The 16,538-nt window shown below is 48.8% G+C and overlaps 1 protein-coding gene across 9 annotated transcripts in view; it reads right to left on the bottom strand.

The window, feature by feature from the left end:
• Nucleotides 1–16,538, bottom strand: part of SPTAN1 (spectrin alpha, non-erythrocytic 1) — a 71,423-nt gene that overhangs the window by 18,827 nt on the left and 36,058 nt on the right. For 5 of the 9 annotated variants that reach the window (XM_029062509.2, XM_039911761.1, XM_029062508.2 and 2 more), the window contains exons 22-35: nucleotides 15,618–15,766; nucleotides 14,042–14,101; nucleotides 12,383–12,581; nucleotides 10,326–10,430; nucleotides 9,552–9,575; nucleotides 8,549–8,584; nucleotides 6,165–6,212; nucleotides 5,130–5,221; nucleotides 3,308–3,452; nucleotides 2,999–3,180; nucleotides 2,028–2,127; nucleotides 1,651–1,848; nucleotides 1,394–1,540; nucleotides 115–218 (exon numbers count right to left, since the gene is read on the bottom strand). In XM_029062509.2, coding sequence (XP_028918342.1) covers nucleotides 115–218; nucleotides 1,394–1,540; nucleotides 1,651–1,848; nucleotides 2,028–2,127; nucleotides 2,999–3,180; nucleotides 3,308–3,452; nucleotides 5,130–5,221; nucleotides 6,165–6,212; nucleotides 8,549–8,584; nucleotides 9,552–9,575; nucleotides 10,326–10,430; nucleotides 12,383–12,581; nucleotides 14,042–14,101; nucleotides 15,618–15,766 — 1,589 coding nt within the window. The remainder of the gene's footprint in view (nucleotides 1–114; nucleotides 219–1,393; nucleotides 1,541–1,650; nucleotides 1,849–2,027; nucleotides 2,128–2,998; nucleotides 3,181–3,307; nucleotides 3,453–5,129; nucleotides 5,222–6,164; nucleotides 6,213–8,548; nucleotides 8,585–9,551; nucleotides 9,576–10,325; nucleotides 10,431–12,382; nucleotides 12,582–14,041; nucleotides 14,102–15,617; nucleotides 15,767–16,538) is intronic. The other 4 variants (XM_029062511.2, XM_029062514.2, XM_029062515.2 and 1 more) reach the window with 2 other exon arrangements.

Raw genomic sequence — 16,538 nt, 5'->3', positions numbered from 1 at the left:
CGCTCGGCTCCTGCTGAGAAAGGGGCAAGTGTACTTTCCCAGGAGGTGGCCATTTTCCCACCGATAACCTGCAGGTTCGGGAAGAATGAAGTTGGCCTGGTGGGTAGTCCCTACCTGTCCAGAACCTCATTGCGCCGATTAGAAATGTCTCCCTTGGCATAGTGGTCTGCAGAGATCAGCTGATCGGCGAACGATTGCAGAGCTGCAATCTTCTCTTCCTGTGGAAGAACAAAGGTGAGGTTTCAAGATGGGGGGAGGCCTCCAGGAGGTTAAAAAAAAAAAAAAATAAACCCCTAATCTCCAAATCCAGGCTTCATACAAGGATCTGGACAGGGGACTGGCATGAATTTGTCACATAAATAGCCAATGCCAATCAGCCACTGGCCAAACATCTTTCTAAACCCAAACTCTCTTAGGAGAAAATGACTTTTTAAACTTCCCTTTTGTTTAAAAAGTAATCACTGTAACCTCACAATGAAATTGCCGAATTAGATCAGGTTAGCTTTCATAATCAGTGGCATGGCTTAGTGGATAGAGCACAGGCCTGGGAGTCAGAAGGACTGGGTTCTAATCCCAGCTCTGCCACTTGTCTGCTATGTAAGTTTGGGCAAGTCACCTCACTTCTCGGTGCCTCAGGTACCTCAACTGGAAAATGGGGATTAAGACTGGGCGTCCCAGCGTGGCTCAGTGGAAAGAGCATGGGCTTTGGAGTCAGAGGTCATGAGTTCGAATCCCAGCTCTGCCACTTGCCAGCTGTGTGACTGTGGGCAAGTCACTTAGCTTCTCTGTGCCTCAGTTACCTCATCTGTAAAATGGGGATTAAGACTGTGAGCCCCACGTGGGACATCCTGATTCCCCTGTGTCTACCCCAGCGCTTAGAACAGTGCTCGGCACATAGTAAGCGCTTAACAAATACCAACATTATTAACATTATTATTATTAACTTTATATCCATTCCAGCGCTCACTATAGTGCCTGGCACTTAACGAACACCACAATCATTATTATTCATCAGCTACTTCCCAATTTCTAGCCTAGATTAGAAAAGGACAGGAGAAAAGGTAATCTCAGAGGGAAACAAGTGATACAGACTTCAGGGTTTGGTATCGCCAGACTGGTTTCCAGTGGGCTGTCAGATGGCGGAGATTTTGCGGGGAGGGTGGAGGAGGTGGGCGGGAACAGAATGGTCAGTGAGAGACCTGCCTGTGGGGAGTCCGCCCCTCCCCAGCCCTCCTGCCCTTCCTAAAGGAAGGACTGGGCTGGACGTTGATTGGCCAGAAGCTCCTGATGCATGACAGCCAACCACCAAGCCAAGGATTCCCAAGGTTTTCCAAGGTTTTCAGCCAGGTGGCCTGAGATTCAGGAAGATCATTTTCCAGAGCGAGCCCCTTACCTGGACATTGATTGCTTTATCAAAGTCTTCGTGTTTTTTGATCAGGGCCTCTACGCTGTCCAGGGAGTCTCCTTTATCCTCAGTGTTCAGGAAAGCCTCCCGGGCAGCCATCCAGTTTTCCGCTTGCTCACAATCCCGGTGAAACAGCTGGAGGAGAGAACAGATGGCTCAGAGACACTGGGCCAGACAGCGGGGCCTCCAAACAGCCCCAGAGGGAGGTGTGGGTGTGCACGTGTCCGCCCCAAGCAGGCAAGTACCTGTAGTTCGAGACACTGATCCAGCATCATCCGGCGCTGAACCCACGCCTTCTCCAAGTCGGCTCGCTCCTGGTCTAGGATATCCAATTTCTCCTTGATCTCTGGGCTGGCATAGTGCCCACGGGCCAACAGCTGTTGCCCAAACTGCTCAAATGCCTGGAAAGTGCCTGCCCTGGCATCTATTTCCGTGCGATGTTCCTGCCAAGGGGAGGGAGGGGATTAGAAACCTGGCAGCGGAATGAATGCCCACCCTGACACGTGCCGTTACTCGCCCCGTAAGGCAGAGATGAGATCTTGGCCCGACTGTCAGTGAGCCGATTTCAGCCGGCTCAGTCCGCCATCGTGTCTTCTGAAATTTCCCGGGCCACCTGACGCACCTGGTGCCTCTCCAGCAGGGCTTCCGCTCCGGTGACATCCTTGGCCAGTTCGTCGGAGGATACCAGCCCCCGGATTCCATTGATCCAAGACATGAGGTCTCTGGAAGACATATCCAGAGGAATATAACAACAACAATAATGAGTGGTATTTGTTAAGCACTTACTATGTGCCAAGGACTGTACCAAGCACTGGGGTGGATACAAGCAAGTCAGGTTGGACTCAGTCCCTGTCCCACATTGGGCTCAATCTCAATTTCCAGATGAGGTAACCAAGAAGTGAGGTGACTTGCCCAAGTTCACACGGCAGACAAGTGGCAGAGCCGAGATTAGAACCTATGACCTTCCGACTCTCAGGCCCGTGCTCTGTCCACTACACCATGCTGCTTCCTGATGATTCCACCCTCCGGCTGGCCAACCATCTGCTTTGAAAAGCGGAGGTTAATCTAATGTATGCTACAGAAGCAACTGTTCTGGCCCACCAGATTTCTTGGGTGGGGCAGGAGTTGTAAGATTTCTGAGCCTCGAGGCCAAGCGGAATAGGGGTAAAACCATTTCTTTAGCTTCTCACTGCTCAGTTTCTTTCACTTGGGAGCAGCAGGATTCCACTGAATAGCCAATAAAACACTAACTTTTAGTGGTGGCTCATTTCTTCTCTGGGTCCAGATGAAAACAGCTCCTCATTCTCCTTTAAGGACGGCAGCGCTCAGTCTGCACAGATACCCGTGGAAGATCACGGGCCTGGGAGGCAGAGGACCTGGATTCTAATTCCGGTTCCCTCCCTTTGTCGGCTGTGTCGCTTTTGGCAAGTCACCTAACTTCTCAGTGCCTCAATTTCTTCAACTGTAAAATGGGGATTAAATCCTACTCTAACCCAGAACGTAATACAGTGTTTGGTATACAGGAAGCACTTAAGTTCCGCGATTATCATCACAGAGTGCGGAGAAGCTTAGAATATCTCTTTGGGTCTTTACCTGAAGTCGCTGAGGAAACGCTGGAGGTCGTGGGAATCCCCAAGCTTGGCTTTGCGTTGGTCAGCCCGTTTCCCCAGGCTGTTCCAGGCCTGGTTCAACTCGGTACATTTCTCCTGGAGATCTTCGGCAGACTCAGGGTGGGACTGTATCAGGCGTTCTGCTGTTTCCCCAAGGGAATTCACCTAGTGAGGAAAAGGGAGGTCAGAAGGCGTGATGGGCAGAGTTACTGGCTGGGGGTTGGATAAGAGAAAGCCAACCTGTTCTCATTCATGCTCTCTCTCTCTCTCTCTCTCTCTCGCCATTGTTTACCTTGTCACCTAAAGCAGCCAGGTCTCTCTCAAAGCCCTCATGTTTGCGTTGCAGGGCCTGGACGCTGGCCAGATCGTGGCCGTAATTGTCTGTGTTTAGCGCCTGATTCTTCTCTTCAATCCATTCCTTGGTTTCATCAGCATCCCTGTGGGAACAATAGGGAGAGAGAGAGAATTCAGGTGACTGCAAAATTCTCCTGTTCCGGCTCTAGAAATACATTTTCCAAAGCACTGAGATCCAAGTTCTAAACGTATAGTTGATCTTCCAAATGGATGTAACTCTCTCAGACTTTTTTGGTGCAGCTTAATTATTATTAATTATTAATCACTTTACACATGGAGTAATGTCCCAACCCCTTGGTTGGAGACTAGCAATAGACTTAAGCATCAGCCACCTCGCTAACTTCTCTGCCTCCAGTCTCTCCCTTCTCCAGGCCATACTTCACTCTGCCGCCTGGGCCGTTTTTCTAAAACGCCGTTCTACACGTCTACTTGTTCCTCAAAAACCTCCTCTAGTTGCCATTTCCGCATCAATCATAAACTCCTTACCACTGGCTTTAAGCCATCCATTCAGTTCTCTTCCTCCTGCTTTGCTCTTTTCCCACTACACTCCAGCTTGCAACCCTCACTCTTCTCTAGTCAGTCCTGTTCCTGGTTTTCCTGCTGCCAACCCCCTGCTCAATTCTCTCAAGTACTTTCCCAAATGCTTAGTAGAGTGCCCTGCCCACAGAAAGTGCCCAGAATATGCCAATGACTGACTGACTCTCCCTCCTGTCTGGAGCTCCCTCCCCCTTCACATCTGACAGACCACATCTTTCTCCATCTTCAAAGCCCTTCTGAAATCATATCTCCTCCAGGAGGATTTCCCCAATTAACCTTCATTCTCCCCACTCTGATCTCCCATCTGCCACTTTTGCCCTTCCATGCCCCTTGTGGAAACGCAGTGTGGTTTAATGGGAAGAGCACAGGACTGGGAGTCAGAGGACCTGGTTTCTAATCCTGGCTTTGGCATCTGCCTGTGTGACCCTGGGCAGGCCACTTAACTTCTCTGTGCCTCAGTTACCTCACCAGTAAAATGGTGAGAGGGGACTGCATCCAACCTGATTATCTGATATCTACCACAGACCTTAGTACAGCCCCTGGAATATAGTAAGTGCTTAACAAATGCCATTTTATTTTTTTCGAAAAAGCAACACTTGAGCACTCACAACCCCAGTAATACTTCTATGCACACTCATTCAATGGTATTCACTGAGTGCTTACTATATGCAGAGTACTTTACTAAGTGCCTAAGGAGAGTAACGCTGTAAGAGAGTTGGCAGACATATCTTGCCCACGAACTTAGAGGTTACATATTCTATTGCTTCCTACCTGTAATTATTTTAGTGTCTGCCTCCCCTGCTCTAGACTGTAAACTCCTTTACAGGATTTACAGGCAGCGATCAGTGTCTACTAATTTTACTGTACTCTCCCAGAGTGCTTAATACAGTGCTCTGTTCAGAGTAGGGACTCAGAAGATGCTCCTGATTGATTGATAGGTGTGGATGACATGTATGTGAAATTGAGGTCAATCACATCAGTGCTTAGAACAGTGCTTGGCACATAGTAAGCGCTTAACGGATACCATCATTATCATCGTTATTATTTTAGTGGGAGCTAGATGGTTCGCTTACCATGCAAACCTGCAGGTTTTGGGAGCTGATCCAAAGTGGAACAGTATGATGGACTAAAATTTCAGATGGTGCAAAGATTCCTTTCGCCCCACCTCCCTCCTCCTCCCTTCCCACCCCCTAGGCTGAATGTCTGGAGCCGGGGCCTCGGACCTGTGGAATCTCTGCACTTCGTGGGCACTGCCCAGGAGCTGGCTCCTCTCCTCCGCCAGCAGCTGCAGTGATCGCCAGCGCTCATTCAGCTCCTGGGGAAAGAACAACACAGCCCACCATCAGCTCTGCTTCCAGCTTCTGCCCTTAGGGGCAGGGAGGGGTTGGAGAAGGGCACTTTGGTCCTCTTCCTAATGCCCCACCGTTCTGCTGACAGCAGGAAGAGAAAGATGAGGGTGAAGAAGCCAATACGTTAATGTGACGAAAAATGCCAGAACTCAGAGAAGCTGATACTCTGTCTCCTGAGAGCTTGCGGGAAGCTGAATGACCAAGGCAAAATCAAGCCAAGGCAGAGCTTCCTTCATGGCCTGGACTCCACAGCCCTGACCGGACCACAGGGAAGACGATGTTGGCACCTGTTAGGATTCACCATGTCCACTCTACCCCGCCGTGGGACATGCTCTGACCATTCCCTCCCATCCTGGTATGATGGTACAAATCTCCCGGCAGGTTCACGGACCTGAACAAATGCCAGAATCTCCCTCCACAACCCTTTTTTGATGCACACCTTTTGCCGCCAGTGTTCCCTCCCAAGTCCGGTCCCCTTCCCTCTCACTACATGGAAACTCAGGGCTCAAAGCCTTGGCCCATCTCACCTTAAACCTAAACTTATCTGTTGCAAAATAAAACCCGCCAAGCATGATGCAAGGGTTAAGGAAGGCTTCTCCAAGCTTTCCGGCAGCAGCCAACTCCTCCCTCCACCAGGGGCATGCACGACTGGAGACCAACAGAGGCATTCCTGGACCTGAACTCGCGGCCCTGCCCGTCTACTGCTGGGGGGTGGAGGAGTGGTCAAGAACCAAACTCTGGCAGCAAAGAGTGGCTCTCTGCCACTCATCTGCCCCAGGGCAATTATGAACATAGGAAGTAACCCAGCCCGCAAAGATGGAGGGTGGTGAGAGATTAATCAGAGATCACAGAGAAGCAGAGCTGAAGAAAAACAGAAAAGACGAGGGAGGGCCATTCATTGTTTCTTACCTTGATGGAATTAAAGGTGGCCACTGTGTGAACCATCAGACGAGCAGACTGCATGGGGGAGGAAAGCAGAAGGAGAGCAAAACTAATCAAAGAACTGCCGATCAGGCAGGAAATGGACATTCTGATATTTTCGATCAGGCCCCTCAACTGGCTGTTGTCCGGGATGACGTTAAAGGGACACTGCTACCAGTGATCTTGGGAGTGGAGGCAGTAATATTTTAAAAAAGAAAAACAAAAAAAACACATATACAAAATCCAGTTACAGACAGATCACTGCAAAACCTGGTGTAGCCAACTCAAAAGATTTTCTATGGTTCGTTTTTTATTGAGTGACAAAAAAGTCAATTCAATATTTCCCGGCTGTATTGAAACACTGTAGTCCAGCCTTACAGGAGAAGCAGAGCCCACAGACTAATAGATGGGTGTTGCTTCCCTGCCTGTATCATGGGGATAGATACCCAGAAGTCGCTCTGACAAAAATATTCAACCGGGATCCTCTGGAATCTACTCTGTTGCCAATACTGGCTCCCAGGGTTGTTTGCCCAGCAACGGTGTCCCCTTAATCCAAAGACAACAGCCTTATAGAGTGGAAAAGGAGACCACGAGTCAGAGCCTGATTCTTATGTTTTCAGGACTTGCCTAAAAGATTCGCCCCCTCTGGGCAAAATTCCCATCGTCTCAAAGAAGGAAGGACGTAATTATTTTTAGGGATTTGAGCTGGGGCCCCAGAGTATTCCGGCATTTTAAGTGTCCCAAGATATTCCGAATACATTCTTAGCAAGCACGAGTGGGTATAAGACTAGGAAATTGAATGCATGCACCAAACAAAAACTGGAACAGAATTAATCCCTGGGAAGCATTGGCTCAGTGGAAAGAGCCTGGGCTTTGGAGTCAGAGGTCATGGGTTCGACTCCCGGCTCTGCCACTTGTCAGCTGTGTGACTGTGGGCAAGTCACTTAACTTCTCAGTGCCTCAGTTACCTCATCTGTAAAATGGGGATTAACTGTGAGCCTCAAGTGGGACGACCTGATTACCCTGTATCTACCCCAGCGCTTAGAACAGTGCTCTGCACATAGTAAGCGCTTAACAAATACCAACATTATTAATAAGGCTGTTGCTTTCTCTATTACCAGTGATCCATTTGAGGTTCGGGAAGAGACAAGGAAAAGCAGAGAAAACACACTGAGTCAAAAGGAGATGATTTCTCCAAATTGGAATATGCTTATCCATTGAGCAGAACAATCAGTGCTGGAGATGGGGCGGGGGTGGGGGTGGGAAGAGAGAAAGAGACACACACTGTCACCATCCAGAAGGGGTTCTCGGCCTAATTTAGAGAAGATAGTGGTAGTCCCCTTTTCTTTGCCTTTCTCTTGCTCCTTTGTTTTGCAGAATCCAATTGCTCACAGGAGGCAAAGCAAGTCATTAACCTCTGGGAAGATTCCCTAACCAGGAAGGAGGATACAGCAGACCTATTCTCGGTGCACATAACTAAATGTAACCAAAAGAGAGAAACCTATCCACGGATATTTCACAGAATAAAACAGTCCCTTCCCCCGACAACTGTGACTCCTAAAAGGCCCGACTGCCCCACCTCTCCGGAACCCGACCACCAGTCAGTCATTCTCCCCTCCTTCAAAGTCTCCTCCAGATTCATAGTTCCTGGGTTCCCAGGTTGGCCTCGGAACTTCTTTTAGGCAGCTGATGGGTAAAACAAGTCCTTGTTTCATCTCCTGATAATTCCCTCTTTGTACTAAGCCTATCGCAAAGCAGCTGGGCCTAGTGGAAAGAGCACGGGCCTGGGAGTCAGTGGGCCAGGGTTCTAGTCCCAGCTCCACGACTTCCCTGCTGCGTGACCACAGGCAAGTCACTTCACTTCTTTAGGCCTCAGTTACCTTATCTGCAAAATGGTGATTCAATACCTCTTCACCCTTCTACTTAGACTGTGAGCCTCATGTAGGACCTGAAGATCTTGTATCTACCCCAGTTCTTCGTACTGTGCTTGGCACATGATAACACTTAAATACCACAATTATTGTGATAATTCCACTATGCAAGGGCCAAGCCTATTTGGGACTTAATTCCCAATGCAATATTTGCCCACAAACGTGTAAGAAAAATGCCATAACCTCACACTGAGCAGAGAAACACGACCATTTTCCTTCCATTCTTTGACAGACGAGAAGTTACTCAAACAAAAAAGGACATAGTTTTAAAAAAGGTTTACGCCAGCACCTAGAAGCAAACCCAAAGTAGCCAAATGTTTCATCAAGAATGGGGTAGCCCAGATTTTCAGGGGGTAAATGTGGCAGAGGGAAAACCGACACTCTTTTCTCCTCCTTTCAAAACAAACCCGAGGGGCGGCAGCACAAGGACAGCTGTCTTACCTTCCAAGGGGAGGCGGTCTTGGAATCGGTCTCATCCTAGCCAAAGAAGAAGGCGTTTAGAGCAGACTCGCGATCCAGCTCAGAGCATCTTTCAGACCGCCGATGTCCTCCCCCGTCTCCCAGCTGGTCAAATACCTCCCCCTCCCCCAAAGCTAAAATAAATGAAATCTTGATGGTGGCCCCACCAATGGCAAACTGTTACTAGCTAGCTAGCTGCCAGTCTGGTAAGTCGATGAAGGAGACGGAGAGTGTATAAATGAGCTGGGGCTGCTGGGGGAGTCCATCTCTCTTGCTTGCAGCCCCTGCCCAGGGGAAGGAAGCTTTATAAACCCAAGCAGTTGCCTCCCTCTTCTTCCCCACCCATTTACAGTTGATCGGTTTTAGACCTGACGATTCTCTTCCTCCCCCAAATCCAGACTCTGCCCCCAAAAGAGACTGGATCCCTCCGGGTCTCCACCGGGCTCCTATCCCACGCTTCAGGACTCTGTTCCAGACACCTTGAGCTCTACAGCTGAGCACCAGCATAGCAGTTTCCTTGACAGCTTGAATCAAGACCGACACCGAGTCTGTTTACCGAGTGAGCATGAAAGCTCTGTCGCTTTGGTTGCCCACCCTTCAAAATTGGAAAAGAAGGTAGAGAGAGCAAGACCCGGGTTGGCAATGTCACCCTCTCCTTTTCTTCCTCTTCCTCTTTATTACTATTTCATTTTATAACTCCACAAGGAAGTGACATTAAAGGTGATTCGGTGTGTGCTGAATTTGAAAGATTCGCTCTTTGTATGTGTGTCAACTGCTCAAAGGTTTCGTTTCGTTTGGCTTCTCTGCACGAAAAGGTTGCAGCCCCTGACTAAGGCAGCTATTTCCATGAACCACAAAGAGTGGTTTTAGGATGCTCTTAACTGAAAATCTTTTCCCTGGGCTGGTAAACCCCCAATCTCAGCTTATTTAAAGGGAAAAAAAAAAAAAGCTTCTGAGAGATCGAAATAAAACTTCGGAGACTTACCCTGGGCATCATCCCATACACTTCCTACAAAGAGAGAAAGGATTCAGTTTAGTCTCTTAGAAGGGAAGCCCACATTTATCTCAATATGACTGACCAGGGCCCGAGACAGAATTCAATCCTGCCTAGCTGCAGCGGCAGAAGATGGGGGAAGACGCAACAGAGCCAAGCCTAGTGACAGGCGGCCCTTTCACACTAGCCTCGGGAGGGCGAGTGATCAAGTCATTCTGCCCGCATCTTCGAATTTTGGGCAGGAGCTGAATGAACCTGAGAAGTTCAGGGAAGCACTGTCAGACTGTGGAGCAACGCTACAGCACAGATTCAAAGAGGGAGAAAAAAATACCCTTCAGCATGACTTCCTATCAGCTAAAGAAAAAGAATCCTGTCGGAAGGCTGAATGGAAACAGGTCTTTGAGAACCTGTATTTCCATACGGTCATTATGTAATTCCCACAGGGCCTTACAGATGACAGCATTTCTCTAAAGGAATGGAGGGATACGATTCCCATTTTTTTGAGACCTCCGGAGGGATGAACTAAATCATATTTCAATGCCCCTACAGCCCTATGGGACTCAGAGTGACCAAAAAGGCCCTTGATCCACATGGGACTCAGAGGGGGCTGCATTTCCAGAGTCCCAGACAAGCGGATTGGCCAGAAGCTGGCATCATAGCCTGCTGACCCCCACGGCTGCCGAGGACAGGATAAAGAAGGCAGGAAGGAAGTAGTCTGTTCGCTTCGATTTGGGTTTTTGTGCGGGAGATGGGACAGGAGCTGACCTGTTGCTGAACGGCCTGTACTTCCTCTGCCATCAGTCCTTCTGACTCCAGGTCCTCAGCCACCTTGTTGATGTCCTTCAGCCGCGACTCATTGGCTTTCAGATCCTGTAGGAGAGAAAGAAAAAAACGTATGGCAATTGAGAGGCAGAAAGTCAAGGGAGCGGGGAGGTTTTCGGTATTTTGGTTTGACAGGTCAATTCCTGGCCCGCGGGAGTCTTCTCATTGATCCTGCCTGTCGTGGTTCATCTGTGGTGGGTGAGACCAGGAAATCCAAATATATCCTGACATATTTAGGTCACATCTCCTCCAACAGGCCTTCCCCGATTAAGCCCTCTCTTTCTGGGCTCGCTCTCCCTTCTGCCTCATCTACGCATTTGGATCTGTGACCTCTGGGCATCTGATATTCACCCCAACCCCAAAGCACTCATGTACATGTCTCTGACTTATAAACTATAAATTATTTATTTACATTAATGTCTGCCTCCCCCTCTAGACTCTAAGTCCATCATGGGCAGGGAACATTTCTGCTGATTCTAATAATAATAATGTTGGTATTTGTTAAGCGCTTACTATGTGCCGAGCACTGTTCTAAGCGCTGAGGTAGACATAGGGGAATCAGGTTGTCCCACGTGGGGCTCACAGTCTTAATCCCCATTTTACAGATGAGGGAACTGAGGCACAGAGAAGTTAAGTGACTTGCCCACAGTCACACATCCGACAAGTGGCAGAGCTGGGATTCGAACTCATGAGCCCTGACTCCAAAGCCCATGCTCTTTCCACTGAGCCACGCTGCTTCTCCTAGCCACGCTGCTTCTTCTGTTGTACTGTACTCTCCCAAGCACTTAGTACAGTGCTCGGCACATAGTAAGTGTTCAATAAATGCCACTGATTATTGATTATATTTAATTAAGGGACTAAAATAACAATGGGATAGTGGGGTCTTCCCCTCCTTGTTAACCCTGGCAAAATATCATACCCCTTCTAACTCCTAATAGTGGAATTTCTTGAACTCTTACTACATGCTAAGCACTGTACTAAGCACTTGGATAGATACAAGATAATCAGGTCCCACAAGGGGCTCAGAGTTTAAGAACAAGGGAGAACAGGTACTGAACCCCCATTTTGCAGATGAGGGAGTTGAGGCATAGAGAACCGAAATGACTTGCTCCAGGTGACACGGCGGCAAAGTGGTAGAGCTGGTATTAGAATCCAGGTCCTCTGATTCCCAGGCCTGGGTTTTTACCACTAAGTCACGTTGCCTTACCCAACTGAGTATGGCATTTATTAAATGCTTGTTATGTATCTGAATCGGGCAACGTCCCTGTCCCTCAGGGGACTCAAAGTCTAGGAGGGACAGGAGGGATCTTATCCCAGTTTTGCAGATGAGGAGACCAAGACCCAGATAAGTTAAGTGAATTGACCAAGGTCACACAGCGGGTCAGTGGCAGAGCGGGGACCAGAACTCAGGATTCCTGACTCCTAGCAGCATGACCTCTCTCATTAGGCCACACTGTCTCCCACCTATCCCTTTAGATTAAAGCTAATAGCTCCAGATCTGGCTGATTGCTATGCTGCTCTTGTCTAAATCCAAGCACCTATGAAAAGGAGCTGAAGTAACAATTTTGGGGAAGACTAATATGGCAGCTATGCAACTGCAACTGCTTGACTAACAGTCCCATCGGCACTCCGGTTGCATTCATCTCCTCTAAACCGTAAGCTCAGTGTGGGCATGGAACATGTCTACCAACTGTTACACTGTACTTTCCTAAGCGATTAGTACAGTGCTCAGACATAGTAAGAACTCAGTAAACACCACCGATTGATCCATACGAGGCAGTGGTCTGTCTCGCCACTTCACACTTCGGAACCATTCCCCCATCGGCTCCCAGGGATGTCATACATTGCTATGCACAGATTCCTCCTCTCAGTCACTCTATGGTATTTACTGAGCACTTTCTGTGGGCGAAGCACTGTACTAAGTGCTTGGTCCCTCCCTCTACGCCTCCTAGTTACCGCTCAGGGTAAATAGGAGGCTCCCCAGATGCGGGGTGCCCTACCTTCTGGAAGTCATCAAACTTCTTCTGAAGCACCTCAACCTGCTCCAGGTCAGTGCCCACTTCCTCATTGGTCAGAGCCGCTTCCTTCTCATTGATCCACTGCTGCAACTCATTGGCTTCTCGGAAGAGCATGAACTTCTTGCAGCTCTTCTCCAACATCCCTTTGCGTTTCTCACCCAGTTCCAAGAGAGAGTGGTACCTGGATTAATTCGAGAGGCGACAAGGTGGAGGAGGAAAGAAGGGGACATCTTAGATTTCGGTAGGTAAGAACGAGATGGGTAGCAGTGGGAATCCTCCATGAGGTGGAATCCCCAACGCAACGTTTGGCACGATATACGGAAACAAGGGATTTTGGTCCGGATACGCATGTTAACGTGGGAAGAGACGGAAATGCCGACTTCAGGTACGACAGGGTGGCGACGACGCTCTCCTGCAACCTCTGCATTGGACTGCTTCTGGAGCAGGAAGAGCCAAGCCCACATGTCCCAAGGCTTGTCTGCCAACTGCCACAGCGTCACAGCCACCAAACACGAATGAGTCAACCCAAGCACCTACGACAACAAGAGGGGCATGCGGCCACAGACCAGAGGGGTTTGCGAAGGATTCTGCATCGCAGAGGATTTCCTGTTCCTGCCTTTTTCTCTCACTTACAATTTTCTAACAGCACCCCTGGGTCAGCCGATCTGAAAAAGGGCCCAATCTCAGAGGCGCCCGCCTGTCCGGCATAAGCACAATGGATGACTGGAAATGACTGGACTCTCTCTTTAGCAGAGATTGCCACCAAGTCTAGGAAAGTTATGGGCAACTTTAAAGAAGAGAGGGAAATGAAGCTTTAAAAAGCCTCAGGAAAAATGAAGGAAAAAAATAAAATAACTTTTATGGGGAAGAGGAAGTTCTCCTGGCAGGAAACACAATGTATTGGGAAGCATTCAGGAGTAACAGTACAGTAAGTATTGAGTTTCTCAACCAAAAATTCTAGGCAGATCATCTGTCTCCCTCTAGACTGTATGCTAGTTAGGGGTAGGAAATGTGTCTGCCAACCCTGTTATACTGTACTCCCCCAAGCACTTAGCACAGTGCTCTGCATATAGTACGTGTTCAATAAATACTACTGATTGATTCATCCTTGGGCGAGCTGGTGGGCAGCAAACTAAAAATTGAGTGATCTCTTTTTCTGGGTAAAAACCCCCACCACCCAAACACACAAACCAAGGCAGCAGCCAAATTGGCTTCTCTTGGGAAGGTTGGGCTTAGTTGTTAGAACTCCAGGAGAGAAAAGGCAGGCGCCACCCAACACTTTTAGCTCTTGAATGGATTCATTCCTATCCACGGGGGCAGGTGAGTATTTTTGGCAGGCCCCAGACTCCGCTGGGGAGGCCAGAGGATATCCACATCCCTCTGAACCAACAGTTGAGAGTACAAGCGACTGGTGAGATAAACGGCTGCAGGTCGATTTCATGTAAAACCTCTTTCCTTTTGGGCAAAAGATATCCCTTGTGCACCGATACATTGATTCAATTTGTCCCTGACGCCCAGTCCTCAATGCCCCCTAACCCCTTGGGGAGGCAGTCCCCAGCAGAGAGGAAGCAGGGGGAAAAGCAATAGGCATGAGAGCAGTGGACACAGGGATGGTTCAGCAAAGACTTTTGGCCTACTCACAGTTCTTCCACCTGTTTCATACGCAGAGAGACACTGCCAACCTCCTTAGTTATGAGTGTCCTGCACAGAGGGGGCACAGCAAAGCATGCAAAAAAAAATTAGTCAGATTAATTCAGATTAATGAAAAGCAGCTCCATCCAGGTGCTGTGGAGGTGAGGAGTGGATCCTCAGTTTAAGTGGGAGATGATTAGGGAGTCATTCAAGAGCTATTGGAAAGCGGGGTGGGCTAGGACTGCAAGTCACAGTATGGAAATATTGAGCAGAGCGTTCAAATCTCCTTCTGGGTCTCCCTCCGATCTCTGGGCGTTAATTTCCAACTTGGGACAGGCCACCAAGATCTAGGGACACACCCTGACTTCACTTTCTTGGGATCCCCGGGAGAAGCAATGTGGCCAAGTGGATAGAGTCCAAGGCCTGAGTGTCAGAAGGAGGACCTGGGTCCTTAATCCCGGCTCCTTCACTTGTCTGCTGTGTCACCTTGGGCAAGTCATTTCATTTCTCTGTGCCTCAGTTATCTCATCTGACAGATGGGGATTAAGACTGTGAGCCCCATGTGGGATATGGACTGTGTCCATCCTGATTAGCTTGTATCTACCCCACCACTTAGTACAGTGTCTGGCACAAAGTAAACCCTTATCAAATACCATTAAAAACAAAACAAACTGAGAAGAGTGGACAGCTAATTTCCTGAGGTTAAGTCCAGCAATCAGAATTAATGTCACTAGTTGCCTCTGGAAATGAGAATCTTCTCATGAGTAATAAACCCTCCACCTCACTCAGATTAGCTAATGGCAAAGCATGAGATTTTTACAAAAACAGCAGATTCTGACCTATACATATCAAAAATTGAAAGGAGAAATAGCAAGAACAATAACAAAAAGGCAGCCATGTTGTTTTCTGAACAATGCCAGGAGGAACTGACATAGTCAGTGTAGCTGAGGGCATACTCTTTAGCTTTGCTCTATTAAGCAGGGTGTTGAGAATTCATTCTGCTGCTCTGAGCCCAAGGGACCATGCCACTTGTCAACCTATCTTCAACCCTCCCAGACTGTCAAGTTCATTCATGGGGCAAAATAATGTCAAAGAGGGGAAATGTGGCTCAATTGAGGCACTAAGAGGTGCCCTGCCCTCAATAGCCAACTTCCTCTAAGAAAAAATACAACCCTCTTGACAGCCACAATCTCCAAGCAAATCAATGCCAGAGGTCCAGAAGGTGGTGGAGGGGGTCAAGCTCCATATACCCCAATTTCAGAGAACATCTTGAACCCATATGGGAGGAGGGTTAAAAAGGTGTGACTTGCAAAAGGAAGGTCATGAAGAAAAAGAATTTCAGGAAACACTGTTAGGGAAAAAACAAACCAAAAAGACAGCCGGGGAATTTAGTTCCAACTGAAGAGGTTGGAAGGGTTAAAGGGAATTCTGGAAAAAAGCAGAAAGAGTGAGCATTCCCTTGAGTGAAGACCAGCCGCCAGGGGAGGCCCCAGCCGCGGAAGACTCCGGAATCCTGGCCTAACCGTGGCCCCGGCCACGCCCGGCACGACAGAGACTTTGGACGGTGACTGGAAAACGCTCTTACTGATTGTCGATCTGCTCTTGCCGCAGGGCTATGCTCCCTTGCTCCTCCAGGAGGTTCTCCCGGGAGGCTGACTGGGCGGGGTCCAATTTTTTCACGTAGGCAGCTGGTACGAAGCCCTGGCGGTCATTCACTTCCACCTTCCACCAGTCCTAAAGGAAAAGAACGGACAACCGCGGGTTAAGCCTGGTCCGAGATGGGAGGTTCCAAAGAGGCTTCCCTCAAGATGCCCTTGTAGAGAGAAGCCAAATGGCACGTGCAAGGAAGAACAAATAATAACCACCTCTAGACTACCACCAGTCCTCTAAATACATTCATTCATTCAATTGTATTTATTGAGCGCAAACTGTGTGCAGAGTGCTGTACTGGGCACTTGGGAGAGTACAACAACCAATGGACACATTGGCTGCCCATAACAAGCCTATAATCTAGAGGGAGCTTACAGTCTAGACTGTAAATTCACTGTGGGCAGGGGACGTGTCTAGCCTGTTATGTTTTTCTCTCCCAAGTGCTATGTACTGGGAGAGTACACAGTAAAGCGTTCAATACATACCAGTGAGTGATTGAGTGCCTCAAGGATCTCCACCTCAGGTCGACCCAGAATCCCAACCAACGTGCCACAGGCACTGACCCCCTCGGGAAACAGATTCTTGGGTCCGTCTTGGCGGTCCTCTGGCATGCAGAAATGGCGGTGGCGTAAAGTCCGCTGACTTAGTGCCAAAATACTACCCCGTTTCCTCCTGTCGACTGTGGAGGCAACCAATCCAACAGGAACTGAGTGCTGGGGATAGGACAAGCCGAAAGCAAGCTGGGCTTTATGTCCGGTCTCAGTTGGAGACTGGGGAAAAGAGGAATTTCCCAGCCTTGGGGTCCTAGGGAAGAAAACTTTACATCCGGTCTCCAATCCAGCTAACCCCGAGGCTG

Source organism: Ornithorhynchus anatinus, chromosome 4 (genome assembly GCF_004115215.2).
Source record: "Ornithorhynchus anatinus isolate Pmale09 chromosome 4, mOrnAna1.pri.v4, whole genome shotgun sequence".
NCBI lineage: Eukaryota > Metazoa > Chordata > Mammalia > Monotremata > Ornithorhynchidae > Ornithorhynchus > Ornithorhynchus anatinus.
Note: the sequence above shows the minus strand (reverse complement) of the source record. Positions and strands in the feature narration are given on the sequence as shown.